Source organism: Leuresthes tenuis, unplaced genomic scaffold, assembly GCF_036924035.1.
Source record: "Leuresthes tenuis unplaced genomic scaffold, fLeuTen1.0.hap1 SCAF_10, whole genome shotgun sequence".
NCBI classification, from domain to species: Eukaryota; Metazoa; Chordata; class Actinopteri; order Atheriniformes; family Atherinopsidae; genus Leuresthes; species Leuresthes tenuis.
The window spans coordinates 29578235-29592442 of NW_027325364.1; the positions used below are offsets into that span (position 1 = coordinate 29578235).

At 39.4% G+C, this 14208-nt stretch overlaps 2 protein-coding genes across 3 annotated transcripts in view; one reads left to right on the plus strand and one right to left on the minus strand.

Annotated features, from left to right (window-relative positions):
- Positions 1-14173, minus strand: part of LOC140316871 (2-iminobutanoate/2-iminopropanoate deaminase-like) — a 114773-nt gene extending 100600 nt beyond the window's left edge. The window contains exons 1-6 of one of the 2 annotated variants that reach the window (XM_072394918.1): positions 14003-14173; positions 13286-13391; positions 12532-12586; positions 12350-12418; positions 11077-11132; positions 10889-10978 (exon numbers count right to left, since the gene is read on the minus strand). In XM_072394918.1, the coding sequence (XP_072251019.1) occupies positions 10919-10978; positions 11077-11132; positions 12350-12418; positions 12532-12586; positions 13286-13391; positions 14003-14067 (411 nt within the window). In that variant the 5' untranslated portion in view covers positions 14068-14173 and the 3' untranslated portion in view covers positions 10889-10918. Of the gene's footprint in view, positions 1-10500; positions 10979-11076; positions 11133-12349; positions 12419-12531; positions 12587-13285; positions 13392-14002 lie in introns of those variants that run through there. The other variant, XM_072394917.1, reaches the window with a different exon arrangement.
- On the plus strand, positions 135-9752 carry LOC140316868 (uncharacterized). The gene is made up of 4 exons (XM_072394913.1): positions 135-512; positions 4455-5834; positions 7451-7516; positions 8409-9752. The coding sequence occupies exons 1-3, from the start codon at positions 425-427 to the stop codon at positions 7510-7512; spliced, it is 1530 nt and encodes a 509-aa protein (XP_072251014.1). The 5' UTR covers positions 135-424; the 3' UTR covers positions 7513-7516; positions 8409-9752.
- Positions 14174-14208: the final 35 nt, after the last annotated feature.

Genomic DNA, 14208 nt, shown 5'->3' on the forward strand with positions numbered 1-14208 from the left:
AGATTAGTTTGCTGTCCATGTTATTCTTAATATGACCACAAGGTGGTGGGTGTCCTCCAGAGCAGACCATAAGGGGGTGGACACTCCCATGAATGTGTTTGCCTCCTCCTCCTCCCCCTGTGTGAATAGTGTGACTGTGAGCAGGAAGGCAGGGAACACTCAGTAATACAGACTGCACTACTTTGCTTTATGCTTGTAACAGATTGTTGTTTGAGGCAGGAGGGCAGCAGGCCATGCATAGACACATAGACAGAGGGAGATTCTGGTAGCTGAGCTACTTTTAGAAATTGAGCAAAGTTTAGTAGTTCATGTTTGCACTGCAGGACAGTCTCAGTCTTTAAAAACAGAGAGCACTGAGACGTGTGCTTGCTTGCTCTTTATAATAGATTCCTTTTCACTGTCTGATCCATTGTTGTTACTAAACATGGGGTGTTCATCATCAAGTGCTCAGACTGTTGATCAAGAGAAAAGACCAGGCACAAAGCCTGAGGAGAGCAATGGAGACACACTGGGTAAGTAAATATCACCTGTGAGAAGTTTGACATATTAAAAATGGAATTTATCTTTCAAACTTTGACATTTGTAACTTGAACACGCTTACCTTACCTTTCTGAAAGAGTGAACAGTAGGTGCTCTAAGTCTCGGTTACTTCCATTCAATCAGATGTTGTTAGAGGCTGTATGACTGCTGCTGGCTGGTCTAGAACACCGTGTGCTTTCTCCCTCACATTCCCCTGCATAGCATACTTAAGTACCTCAAGTGCAGAATTATTCATGTTAAGTCATTTTTCATCTTTGCCCACAAGTCTTTGGTGTTATTTTTACCAGCTTCTTCTTGGTGTTATATATATAACTTTCTGTCCACAGAGTGGACTGATGAAAAACTTGTAATGATTTATTGATGTAATGGGACCTGAAAAGGAGTTAAGTTGCACTGTATGATCATGGTCATTCTCATCCTGTGTCCGTGAAATTAAGAGAGCATTCTATTTAATCTTACAATAGGACAAATCTTACGATAGGACAGTGTGGAAGAAAGATGGGAGTGTTTAAAAGTCTTTTGCTGCCTGAAGCAAGATTTGCAATCCAACCTGTTTGTTTCCAATGTGCTGTATTGATTCTTCATTTCGAAAGGTTTTCAAAACCACCAGCAAAATAACTTATATGTTTCATGAAATAAAAGTGACATGATCTTGAAAGATAGTAATCCACTTGCCAAATTTTTCAAAGAGTCTTCTGCAAGAAGTTTGCTGATGAAGTTGGCGACGTAGATTATCATCGTCATGATAAGAAGTGTGTGAACTGCAACAATAAATAAGGAGAAGCTTAGAGATGGATGGTCTTTTGAGGAAAGATAAAAAATTTTCAGCTACCATACCATTCCAAGGGACAGTGAAGCACTTATAAAAAGTTGTGCTTTTCCTCATATGCTCAATCTATCATGGCTGTCGCTTTAGTTTTTCCATCTCAGCTTATGTGTACACTTTGTTCAAGCTTGTACATACACCCACCTCAAACACTGACACAGTCCATGATTGTCTATTCATGGCTCCAAACAACTTATTGGCACATGGTAGTGTCATGCTAAGCAAAGCTGGTTGTACACAGTGTTCCCAAGGCAGATCGTTACATACACATGCCATGACAGTCCCTGGCCTTGTTGTTGGAGTTTATACAAATATTTGATTGAGGAAAAATTTGAGCTACATTTTTGAGCAAGTAGCCTAAAAAAGTTTGATATGATTACTCTGCCTGGTATAGCTCCTTTGTGGTCATGTACAGAATGTTCCATTCCCTCTCTCACACTGTATGATGCTTGTGTCAGGGCTTTGTTTCTCCAGGCAGCCAGCTTTAGTCACCTGGAGAAGCTTGGTTCCCTTTCCAGACTCTTACATCACCCCACCAAGAAAATCAGTTATTGTACTCTACCCCAGGCGGGCTTCTCTAAATATGACTGAATGAGTGAGGTTTTAATTAATACAGTACACTGTCTGTCTAATAAACCAGTTGTATGCCATCCAAGTCACCACTGGTCCCATCCCCAGTCTGGGCCCCTGGTCTGTGCCCGGTCCTCCGCCCCCTCCCTCTCTTCCCTGTACTTCCACCCAGCCATGGCACTGTTTTGTCTGGGATCTGTGTCATCTTTGGCTGCTAAATCATGGTGACAAACAAGTCACCCATGCCTGGAGTGGCTGTATCCGTCTCAACCAAAACAGTGACATTCACACTTTTCAACACCTGGTCAGGACTACTATTCTAACGACAGCTTTTTTTGTTTCTCTGTTAGTGGGTGTAAAATGTATATTTCTGATTAAAAGATAAGAAATGACTGACACATGATGGCACATAACAAAAGAATATGGAACATTCAGAAGCCAGTATTATGGAATGTAGAACATCTGGAAAGAGACGCTTTAACACTTCTACAGTTTTCAGTGATGTTATTAGAAATTATTTGCTTCACTTAAATGCCTTTCTGAGCTGTGTATTTTCCCACTGGCTAATTTTTATGCAAGTTGCCAAGCCATCACATTCCCTTCCACCCATCAGTCTGAGCTCTTTTTAAAGCTTCTGACAGACAAATAAAATCAGGAAGCTGCAACGGCTAAACTTATCCACCCTTTCAGCTAACTGAATCCTTCTGGTTTGTCTCACGTGGGGACAATGTCCACACTATGTTATTGAGAGGCAGCAAGCTTTGAAATAAAACAGATAAAAAGCATTTGTCAGGATTTTTTGTCAGGTTCCTGTGACCTAAGATTTATGATTTGTCATTTGAGTTTGTTAGTTTGAGGCCTCTTTTGTTCCTCGTCTAGTATATGTATATATGAGGGTTGATGGTGTGTTCACATTCTCAAAAGGCTGTAGAAGAGCAAAGAAGAATGAAAAAGAAAGAAAGTGAAGGTACCCCTTCAATACCACTTACATTTTATTTCCTCTGAGAGTAGAGGTCCTCAGGGCTTCAATAAATCCTATTTTCAAGTACGGAAATTAAAGAATCGGTTCTTCAGCATGCATTTATGTCTCTTATTGCTGATTCTCTTGTATTCTGTGTATCAAGTACAGCTCCACTGCACAACCTCTTTCCCCCCCGAGAACTGAAGACACTTTGTAATGCAAATGACAAATACACCAAGTCAGATGCTGAAACTGAGGAATTTTGTTTTTTCCGAAGTACTTGTGAAATTGATGCCAGCAACATAGTTTAAAAAAGGGGAAAAAAATTGTTACAGGGGCAGGTTTACCACTGTGATGTGTCACACTCAAAAGAGCTTGCCTAGATGGCAGCATTAATTATTCCAAAACCTTTGCATATCCTTCAGCACAAATTACACTCTCACAGATGTGCAAGTTACCTTAGATAACATAATAATATTTTTTCTAATTTACTGATGCTCTTTTTATATCCAGTGATGCTACTGACCTGTTTCCAACTAACCTAATAAGGTGCGAAATGGCCCTTCAGACGTGCATGTAATTTATGCTAACACAACTTGTCCACCCCTGTTCCAACTTTTTAAAAGATGTTGATAAGTTTAGCATTTGTCTTTCAGAAACCCAAGAAAATGTCTCTGATTCCAAATGTAATATGCTGTCTTTGTACTGTCTATGCAATCTGAAACAAAACTTGGTAACCTTGAGAAAAAGATGGATTTGACTTAGGAATTTGAATGACTACAACTCATGGGTCCTTCTTCCTCCCTCTCTGCTGTGCTTCAGCTCTTAACTGCGGCTACATTAGATGTGGCAGTGACTGACATTGTTATAAACTCCTCCTTGCTCTGATTGTTTGTCACTCAGGCATATTCACTTCTTGCAAATCACACGTGAGGCACTTGGAAGAACCAGAGGAACCTGATTGTTCTATTTTTTTTTTCTTGACTACCTCATGTGTTACTGTTAGAGTGCAGTCACAGTTTGATCAAATTCTAGCTTAAATTATTAATTTGATTATTTTTTTACTCTATCTCTGAAGTGCCTTGAGACGACATTTGTTGCGATTCAGCGATCTGTAAATAAAAATTTAATTTTACACAGTATTTTTACACCTTTTTGAAAAGGCTACAGGTTTCATGTGTTTAGTAGTAAATTTAAACATTTATCCACATTTATCCAAATACGTCTGAATATATTGTTCAGAATATATTTCATGTAGAATTGTGTAAATATAAATTTTAGTTTCCCTTAGTTTTGGAAAAAGGCGTTTTAATAAAGAAAAAATTCAGAGGAACACATAAAATATCTTGCAATATGTTTGGATGAATAAGCGTTCACAAATGTTGTAACTTATCAATGAAATTAAGCCCTCCTTAAAACTGTTGAATGATGCTGTCAGTGTCACCGTCATTGTTACAGATCAACTGGACATCACTAACTGAGTGGACTGTCATTTGATAAGTGCAGGGTGCTTACAGTTATATTTTCTTCTTTCTTTTGTCATCTTTGTATTGACAGCTGTCAAAAATGGCATCATTGCAGAAGATTCAAAAACCATCGAGGACCAGATGCAGCTGCCTGTGCAGACTGCCTTACCAGATGATCTTCAACCAGGAACTGGAGATGAGACAGAGGCAGTCTTAGTGGCCCTGGAGGCTCAGGAGGATCTTGGCTCAGGCGAAGACCTACTAGCAGAGCCACAGCTAGAACCTGCTGCTTGTGAGGACCCAGCACAAGAGGCTATCACCTTTGCTCCAGCAGAAGACTCTGGTGAGCCTATAGCTGCTGTAGCAGTGGTTGAGGCTGTACCCCCAGTGGAGGAAGAAGCCTCTGTTCAAACCGTGCAAGAGGAGGCCCCTCCTGTGGTCAAAGTCCTTGTTGAGGCCACGGAAGAAGCCCCTGCTGTTAAATCAGTTGAAGGAGTAAAGGCAGAGGTCCCCGATGTTGCAGAGGAAGTGGTCCCTGAACCATCTGTTGAACCAGTTGTATCTGAGCTTGTAGTGGCCCCAGAAGCTGTGCAGGAGGCTTTAGCTGAGGCTGTTGAGGCCCCTGTTGAAGTGGTTGCCGAGGTCCCAGATTTAGCAGTTGCTGAAGCTCCCGTTGAAGCAGCTGCTGAAGCTCCCGTTGAAGCCGCCGCTGAAGCTCCCGTTGAAGCCGCTGCTGAAGCTCCCGTTGAAGCCGCTGCTGAAGCTCCCGTTGAAGTCGCTGCTGAAGCTCCCGTTGAAGCCGCTGCTGAAGCTCCCGTTGAAGCCGCTGCTGAAGCTCCCGTTGAAGCCGCTGCTGAAGCTCCCGTTGAAGCCGCTGCTGAAGCTCCCATTGAAGTCGCTGCTGAAGCTCCCGTTGAAGCATCTTCTGAAGCTCCCGCTGAAGCAGCAGCTGAACCTACAGCTGAAGAGGCTGCACCTGTAGAGGTAGAAGCCCTGACTGACAATTCTGCACCAGAGACCACCTCAGAAAATGCACCAAATGAGTCCTCAGCACCTGCTTTAGTTTCAGTGTCAGTTGAACCTGCAGCACCAGCTGAACCCTCAGTTCTCGAAGAGGCTGTAGAGCCTGTAATAGACACTGCTATTGCTGCAGCATCTGTTCCAGAGATGCCTCCATTATCTCCTGTTACAGTTTCTGCTGGGGCTGACCCTCATCCTGCCACTGAGGTGGCAACAGAGGCCCCTACAGCCCCTGCTGAGACTACCCTACCAGCAGAGGTCACATCTGCCTTGGCTACAGAAGCGGAACCAGCTGCTGAACTGATTCAGAATGCAGAAGTTGCAGCACCTGCACCAAGTGTTTCAGAAACTCAGACCGAAGAAGTACCAGAGGCTCCATCAGGAAGTGTGACATCAGAGCCTGCTGCAGACAGTGCGGTTCCATTAGGACCTCCTGAACCTTCATCAGATGGTAAGAAAAACTAACACGCATAGATTACCTTTTTTAGCATACCTTTACATTGTTTCTTGGCATATTTAGGAAAACAATTACTTCCATTTGAAAAAGTTCTTTCTACGACAAAATGTAGTTTAGGTAGGTATTTAGCCACTTGAAATACACTTTTGTCCTACTGCACAAGTGACAGTTTATACACTTTAATATTGTAAAGTCACATTTCCTTCACAATAAACAGCAGGAAGACAACAACAGCATAATTTGAGTGTTCAATGGGTGCCACTGTGTAGGAGTCTTAAGTAAGTTCATAACAGATTTTGATTTAGGCAATTAAACACAGAATTGTTTATTTGACAAACTTGTCTTGCCAACTTAAACAAGAGATTCTACTTATTCAGGAGACAGTTTTTGGGTGGAGGTCACATACAGCAGCATTGCCACTGGCTAAAATAGTCAGGCTTAATCTGTGAGAGCACATGTTTGAAGCTGAGCATGTACAAACAGGCAGAGAAAGGTGATCGGGGAGAAACAGGTGAGGAAATATGGACTCATTAATGTGCAACAAATCCTACTGACATTCAGATAAGCAATGCATGTTCTTATGCATGTCCAACCCATCCTTTTGCCTCAGATTTGACTTGAGACCAAGATTTGGTAACAAAACAAGAATCCAATACATAATATTAGAAACCCTGAGGTCTTAAAGAACTGCTCTTCAACTGCTTCTGTGCTGAGGCTGACGGACTGAACGGGCATTGTTGGACCTTCAGGCTAAACAGATAGCACAGTATTAGAAACAAAAGGCAGCAACACACCCTCGGTATGAAGGCTTCTCTTGAGCATGTTGATTACAGCACAAGCTCTTTGTCAGAACAACAGCTCCACTCAGGCACCTCTCACTCATTGTATTCTATTGTGAACTGTCTATAGACTAATCATGCCCTGCTGCATGATTAGTATGTACATACAACTATGTGAATTGTCTTAGGAGGGCTCATTTGGTAAAAAGTTGTTGTTGCCTTTTACTTACTTCCCACTCCCTAAAACTTAAAGAAATCATATTTTGATTAAAATGTAGATTAAAGTTAAAGATTAAAATTAGATGCATCAGATATAGTAAGAAAATGTGTATCCATATTAGTGTGCTGGATCTTCACAGTAACACGTCAAATTTCTTCAGTTGTCCTCTATGAAAGAGCGCCAATGGTTTGCAGTATATTGCTTATACCTGCCTCTTTACCCTGAGAACATGTTGTACTTTTTGGGCAGTGACACCCCTTCATACAGTACATACAGAATACAGGTCTGGTAAGGAAGACAGTGTGTACTGCATAACTTTTGCTGAGCTGTTTTCTTCCTTCCTCTCTGTCTCTCACTTTCTGGAGGCATGTATGTGCTGTCATGTGTGAGTAGTAAATCATTAGTAAACCAGTTTAGGTGACCAAGTTGGGGTTTAGAATGAATATTAGCTCTGCAATTCTTTCCTAAGGGCTGCTGTGACAGTTTAGTTGTCAACATGCTGATTGTTAAGTCATGTCAAAATGAGCCATCGGTGTGATAAATCTAGAATGTGGCTATACATTGAAATACAATGTCATCTTGATTTAATGTGTGTGTTTGTGTGCGTGCAGTGGCATCTGCAAATGAGGCATCTCCAGATGCAGCGAGTGAGAAAGCCAAAAAGGAGGACTAACTTGGTAAGCTGCCAGAACTTTCACCCAATACAAACGCCACAGGATCAGACTCACTTGTGTTTAATGCCTGTTAAAGTCAGAATTTTAACCTTGTCAACATATCAATCAGATGTCTTTTTTTTGTGTTGTAAAACATATTATGATTAAAAAAAAACATCATCAATTAAAAAAATAAATAAATAAGAAGCATTATCTATGCTGTGGTTGAATGTCTGCTGCTGTGAATCTGCTTAGCACAATATAGTCTCATAAAGGCGTAAAGGAGAGGATTTTGGAGAGGTCGCTACTTGTGGGATGGGGCTGGTTTTTGTTTTTAATGTTGCATGTGGCTGTGAGGAACTGATGAAATGAAAAGCTAGCACAAGCCACAAGGAGATGTTAACCAGGGGCCAGCAGCTGGTGGCAGCGGGATGGCGCTAGCAGCTTACCTCCAGTTCTCTGCCCAGACTAAGCCAGTAGACAGCTACTAGCCACTGCTGAGGGTCGGATATGTGGCTCGGGCTTGATTAGCATTTCATAGGTCCCCAATCACTGAATGAGGAAAAAGGTGTATTAGTACCCAAGCCATTTCAAGGTCAAGAGTTTTTTGTGGCAAAATTAAAATGTATGATTTTAAAGAAGACCGATGAGTTTTAAGTGGCTTAATAACTACTGGAGTGGGACATTTAAAGGTACAGAGCAACACATTGTACGTGCTGATAAATATACTGCACCTATCAAGAGAGTAAAACATGGAACAGGAAGGATTTCATTTCAATATAAAAGAAATTAATTGTCAATGTGTTTCTTGTTAACCATACAAAACAAATTTAACTAAAACAGTAAATATGAACCAGTTAAATCATAAAGTTTATGTCAGATAATTTGATTATTATCTTACTTCTTTTTCTTTCAGGGATAGGAGATTAATCGAAATTACAAAGACCCAAAGCTACCTTTTAAGACAACTGGAAGAAAAACAAGATGAAGCAAAAGAGGAAGAGAACAGAAAAGAAAACACTTAACTTGCAGTATTGTCTCATGAGCACTCACAAAACCATACATTCGTTAATATTCAACGTGCCTTAATATTGTTTTCTTTCGGGAAAGATCAGGATTTTTCTTACATTTGTAGATAAACCTTTGCAGTGGAAGAGGAAGATTTTTTTCTATTGGGACATCAAATGCTAGGAGCCACACATATAGGCCTTTACACCAAAAGTGCAACAAAAGCACTTAGGTGATGTGATATGAGGGTGCAATACTCTGTGAAATCTGTGAGCTCATGTTAAAGAGCCTGTTGACTCTTTCAGAGACTATATTAGTGGGGTGTTGAAATGTAGGGAGGGATGCTTTCAGGAAATCCTTGAGAATTTATCGTAGCATCTTCTAAGGAAAAAAAGCCAAACATGACTGTGAATAATAAAATGCAAAGATTGCAAAGTGACAAGAATACCAAACTGGAGAGGTGAATAACTCACTGTCTCACTGACCGAAGTCACACTGTTAACCTAATTTTACTTTTTTTCACCTATACTGATCATGTTTGTACAAGTTGAACGTTTGGGGAAAAAAAACTATCAAAAATGTTTACACAATATTTAATAGTAGCCTTTCTCAGAAGGCTATTTGTATTAATAGGAACACTACATTTTAAATAAGACGGTGTATAGTGTAATATAAAAAACACTAAAGTCAAATCCACACTTCCTTCAAAAAATACTTTCATATATTTCAACTGTTTACAATAAAAATAAGTATATATATATGATATGATATGATCACATGCATATCTACAAGTTAGTGCTGACAAAATAATTCATTGCCAGGTTGATCCAATTAAATGATCCAATTACTGGCATGTTGTTGTGATATTTCATAAAGCCATCTACTACAGCTGTTCTGTAGCTGCCAGACGTTCAGAAACTTATCTTCCATGACAATAAAAGCCATTCCAACATAAATTTAGTGATTATAATCAGACAATACTGATGTTATATGCTTGTAGGATGCATGTGTAGTGCAGTCATAGATCACCTAGTTGAAGTTACATTTAGCTTTATGTATGTGTTAAAAGATGTAAAGAACATAGAAAATTATTTTAATTGCATATGATATAATGGATGTTGTGGGAGCATTGTAATTTTCATTCTGTTTCTTTCTTTGTAATATATTGATTATCTGAACTTTGGCTATAATTCTGCTAACCTTTTAGTGTACAGAATAAAGATTTACTCACTAATGACTGTGATGTTTATTACAGAAGTGGTACTGTATTTCATTTGGCAACTACAATTACAGTGCTCAGTGACAGTAGTGGAGATGGATAATATAATTATTTTTTCATTAATCTGTCTCACGGGAACTTGAAAAGTGATCCTAGGAAATTCAAATTGACAGTGACATTAAGTGCACAAAATGTGCTTTGGCTCAAGCACACATAATTTAAACTGAATCAGACCTTTGCATAAAAGCTGCCTGAGCTACTATTTTTTTCTAACACTAATAAATTACACACCTATTAAACACCAAGCCATACAGACAGTGGAGCATGTGAGCACCAGAGTGAAAACATGAATGTTTCTGAATATTACTTAAGAGACAAATGGAACAACAAAGCTTGCTTGTTTTTTTAATGTATAGACAATCACTGTGTAGACTCACCAATAAGCAAATCTTTACCTGATACAAACAGGAGGAGAAAATCAGGCAATGTAATGTTGTGAGGAAATGCAAGCTGAGTTTAGTCAGCAAGGGTCACAAAGTCACAAGGGTTACGCTAGAGTTTAATCATAAATTTGAAGAGAAAATAATATCTTTCATGAACTCTCCATGCTCTTGTAATCAAATCTTCTTTAAACCACCACTGCTGCATAGGCCTAAGGTCATCAACACATATCCACTGAGGAAAACTGAGAGGCTGAAGAAGACTGAGCCACAAAATGTGTGCTAGTTTATTCAGCTACAGGCACTTTTATAAATGTCAAGAAAAAAAACAACAACCACACTATAGAAATGTATTATAGGAAACCATTTATTGCTGTTATATCTGATCATCAATAATGAAAGAAAATATACGTACTTTCATGAGTATGACCGCTGTAACTCAAGCCAAAAAACAAGCTTAGATACTTAACTGTTGTGAGTGAAATGTGAGCAGCAGGAGATGAAAACGCAGCGTTGTCTCCAAACACGTCTCATCAATGTTAATGAGAAGAGAAAGTGCTCCCAGCCTGACGGCTGCTAGACTGACAGATGACCCACTATTTATTTATAACAACAATAAATCATCCAATGGCCTTCAAAATATAATCTGCCAACTATAAGATTCAGTTACCTTGTTTTATCAATTCTTGTTTTCCCTACAAAACAATATAGCTGATTCAGATTTTCTACAGTTTTTTTATTGTTTGACAGATGTGCTTGTTAAGAAGCATCAGTCAGAGGGCCCAAAACAGCAACAGCTTCGATCTCAACCAGTCCACCCTGGAGACACATAACACAGTGCAGATGACGGCTTTCAGTTTGGATTAAATTATCACAGAATCTGAGAAGAAAAGCAAAAATCTTTGTCAAGTACTCACTTTGGGGAGAGCAGCAACCTGGTAAGCAGCTCTGGCTGGGAAGTTGGTACTGAAAACTGCAGAAAACATTTAAACACACTCACTATAAATGATTCAGACACACGGATCACTTTTACTGAAGTATAATATTTCAACCATGCAAACCAGTCAGTACTTAAACATACACAATCTCTGTCTTAACCTATGAATCCATCATAATTCACAGTTTTTAATCTGCTAGGTATTCATATCAAAATCTTGTTTCTCCATTTCCTATCACCCAATGATTGATGGCGAACACACCTACAAAACTCTCACTAGCTTGTGCTATCTCATTAGAACAAAATAGTACTACAGGACACATAAGGGGAGATGCACAGCAATTAAGCCACAGTAACAAAGACAAATAAACTGGCATGCACTGACATCTCTTTTATTCTCTGTCTGAGACTGTTATCAGCAGAACTTAAAGTGCTGTTATTTCTTTGGTTTAGTAAGTGTTTTGGTCTGCTGTGATACCAGCATGGTGCTGGTGGTGGTCAACTTCAACATTACCTAAATTCTAATCAAGTGAAATAAAGTGAAAATACCTGTGGCAAACAAACACCACGCCATAAATTAAAGTGAAATGAAGCCATCTATCTATCTATGGGGCAGTTGATTTTCCTTCAAGGCTTTATATTCTGAAACACTCACTTCAGTGCCTGGAGTTTAAATCTTGTACCACACGCTCTCCATAGATAAAGGCAGCATTGTACTGCTTTTTCCTTATCAGTCATTTTTCCCCTCCAAGAGGATCATATAATTTAATGAGAATTAAAAATGCTGCTATCACAACTTAAATGACAGTGAAATTAGATTAAGCTTAATCCACTGGCAACAGGAGCTCAGGTTTCACTCTGCAAAGTAACCCAGCACATGTTAACAGTCCCTGTACACTTCTTTTATCAAAGAAAATTACATTACTGTCTGAATGATTGTTTCATATATGTACCTGCTCTGGACCTTGCTTGGCATATTCAGAATATTTAATAGCAAATGCACGGATAACTCTCAATTGAAGGCAAGGATTGGGCAGGTTTTAAGTGTATACTGTAGTTTGCATATAAAAGGGTGCATTCAGAAGCAACCAAGCGGCGTAATGTTACTTGTCTGGGCTGTGCTGTCACCCAGTGGCTAACTTTGTACTACAAAATTAAAGCAATGAGCTTTTGCTGAGTAGTCAAGAGTTTAGTCTATTATGAAGACAAGCTAGTTTCAGATGCATTGCAATATGATTGAGTATGATACTTACACTGCTTGTAAACATCATTGACATTGGTGAAGTCGTTTATGTCAGCTAAGAGTACTGTGGTTTTGACAACTGCAGAAAATCAAAATAAAATGCATGACTTGATCTGCAATAAAGCGAAAAGTAGTCAACATGCATACATAATACTAATCTACTGATCACCAGAGATTGTTCTTTTTCCTCACCATTCTCATAACCGCATCCAGCAGCTTTAAGGATTTCACCCATATTCACAAGAGCCTGAAAAAAACAAACAATGAGGTTTAACAACTCAACGTACAGCACAGTGCACAGCACTTCAAATGTTTAGATTCTAATCCATCATACAATGCGAAGTATACCTGAACAATATTTGATTAATTCCACAGCTTCACAGTGTGCTCAAACATGCAGTCAGAGTTGTGTAGAAATACAAGAGATGGTGGAGCCCTGACACAACCCTGAACTCTGTACCTTGATGAAGTGCAAATGCACCTGTAACTGGTGGTATCCTAAAGGAAAACTGCTAATGGGATATGCTGATATGATTCATTTATCTTTCACTATCAACTGCACCTTGTATTTAGAAATAGAATCGAATAGAAAAAGATTTTATTCATCCCCCAGTGGGGGAATTTAGTTATTGAGTAAAAAAAAACATCAACATCAACACAACTCTTTTTAAAAGGTCTCTCACTGTTCTTCCGTGCTTCAGATTTTGCACAGAAGCTCTTCTGTACTAATTTATCTTGACTTTGATTTGTGAGACTGATTCATTTACTTCCTAATAATTCATTTGTTATAGTGTACATTTTCATACTTTTTTTTAATGCTTTGGTCATGAGAAACTTAAAAAGGCAAAACAGGAACTTTAAGTACCGCGGTCCCTTTCAAGTGATGTGGTGCCACACATTTATGAATGAATGAATGATGGCAGTCACTTGTGTCAAAATGTGTCACCTGTTTGGTTTGAGCCTGAACACCACCTTCCACCAGCTGTCCACTGGCAGGATCCATCCCCAGCTGTCCTGAGACATACATGGTCTGACCCACCACCACGGCTTGGCTGGAAAACACACAAACAGGATCTAAGAGTTACCTCTGTTAGACAGACATTTTAGCTGCAGAGAGAGAGAAGCAAGCAAATGCAATTATTTGATAGAGAAAAATACTGCACTTAAACCTGTTATTGTTTAACAGAGCGATTTTAAATATTCCCGACAAGCATGTTCAAACGGTTATCTATAAAGAATAGTTATGCATGCCATTTTGATCAAATGTCGGTTTCACTTTATTTTAAAGTGCTAATCAAACAGCAACCATATGGAGCTTCACCAGGAGACACGCCGTATCTTATAAACGTCAAACACAAACTTATGGGGGCTGTTGTTCCTAATAGTTCAACCTTTCAAAATAGAACACAGTGCAAAATCCAAAGACCTGCACTTTGCTCCTGAAATGTGCATGTACACCACACACCCCGCCGCCTCCCCCAACAAAGAAACAAGCGAACTTCACCGTATACTCCGTAATGTACTGCAATCAACTTTAAAATTAAAATAAAAAAGCGGACAGATGTTCAATACATCAGTTCGCTCTTGTCATGTGGTTCAAACGTAAGAAACTAGTGTACATCAGCTGTTAAATTGAACACTGATTCATTAAAATAATTCTCACCTGTATGGGCCGATAGCAGCAGGGGCTTTAGTCGTGCTGATAATTCTCCTGACTAGCGTAGCCATGTTACTTAGAATACACGGACCCAAGAATGAGAGAAAACAGAGATAAAACTGTTCACCAGAGCTGCAAAGTGAGGACGCGATACAACACAAGGACGTTACGCTCACTTTTACCGTAAATTAGATAGTAATGGCGCAAAAATA

Bases quoted from the DNA above. Each gene is read 5' to 3' on its own strand.
- LOC140316868 (XM_072394913.1), top strand. From the start codon at position 425: ATGGGGTGTTCATCATCAAGTGCTCAGACTGTTGATCAAGAGAAAAGA. The intron at 513-4,454 runs GTAAGTAAATAT...TTGTATTGACAG, and splicing joins GAGCAATGGAGACACACTGG to CTGTCAAAAATGGCATCATT. The intron at 5,835-7,450 runs GTAAGAAAAACT...GTGTGCGTGCAG, and splicing joins TCCTGAACCTTCATCAGATG to TGGCATCTGCAAATGAGGCA.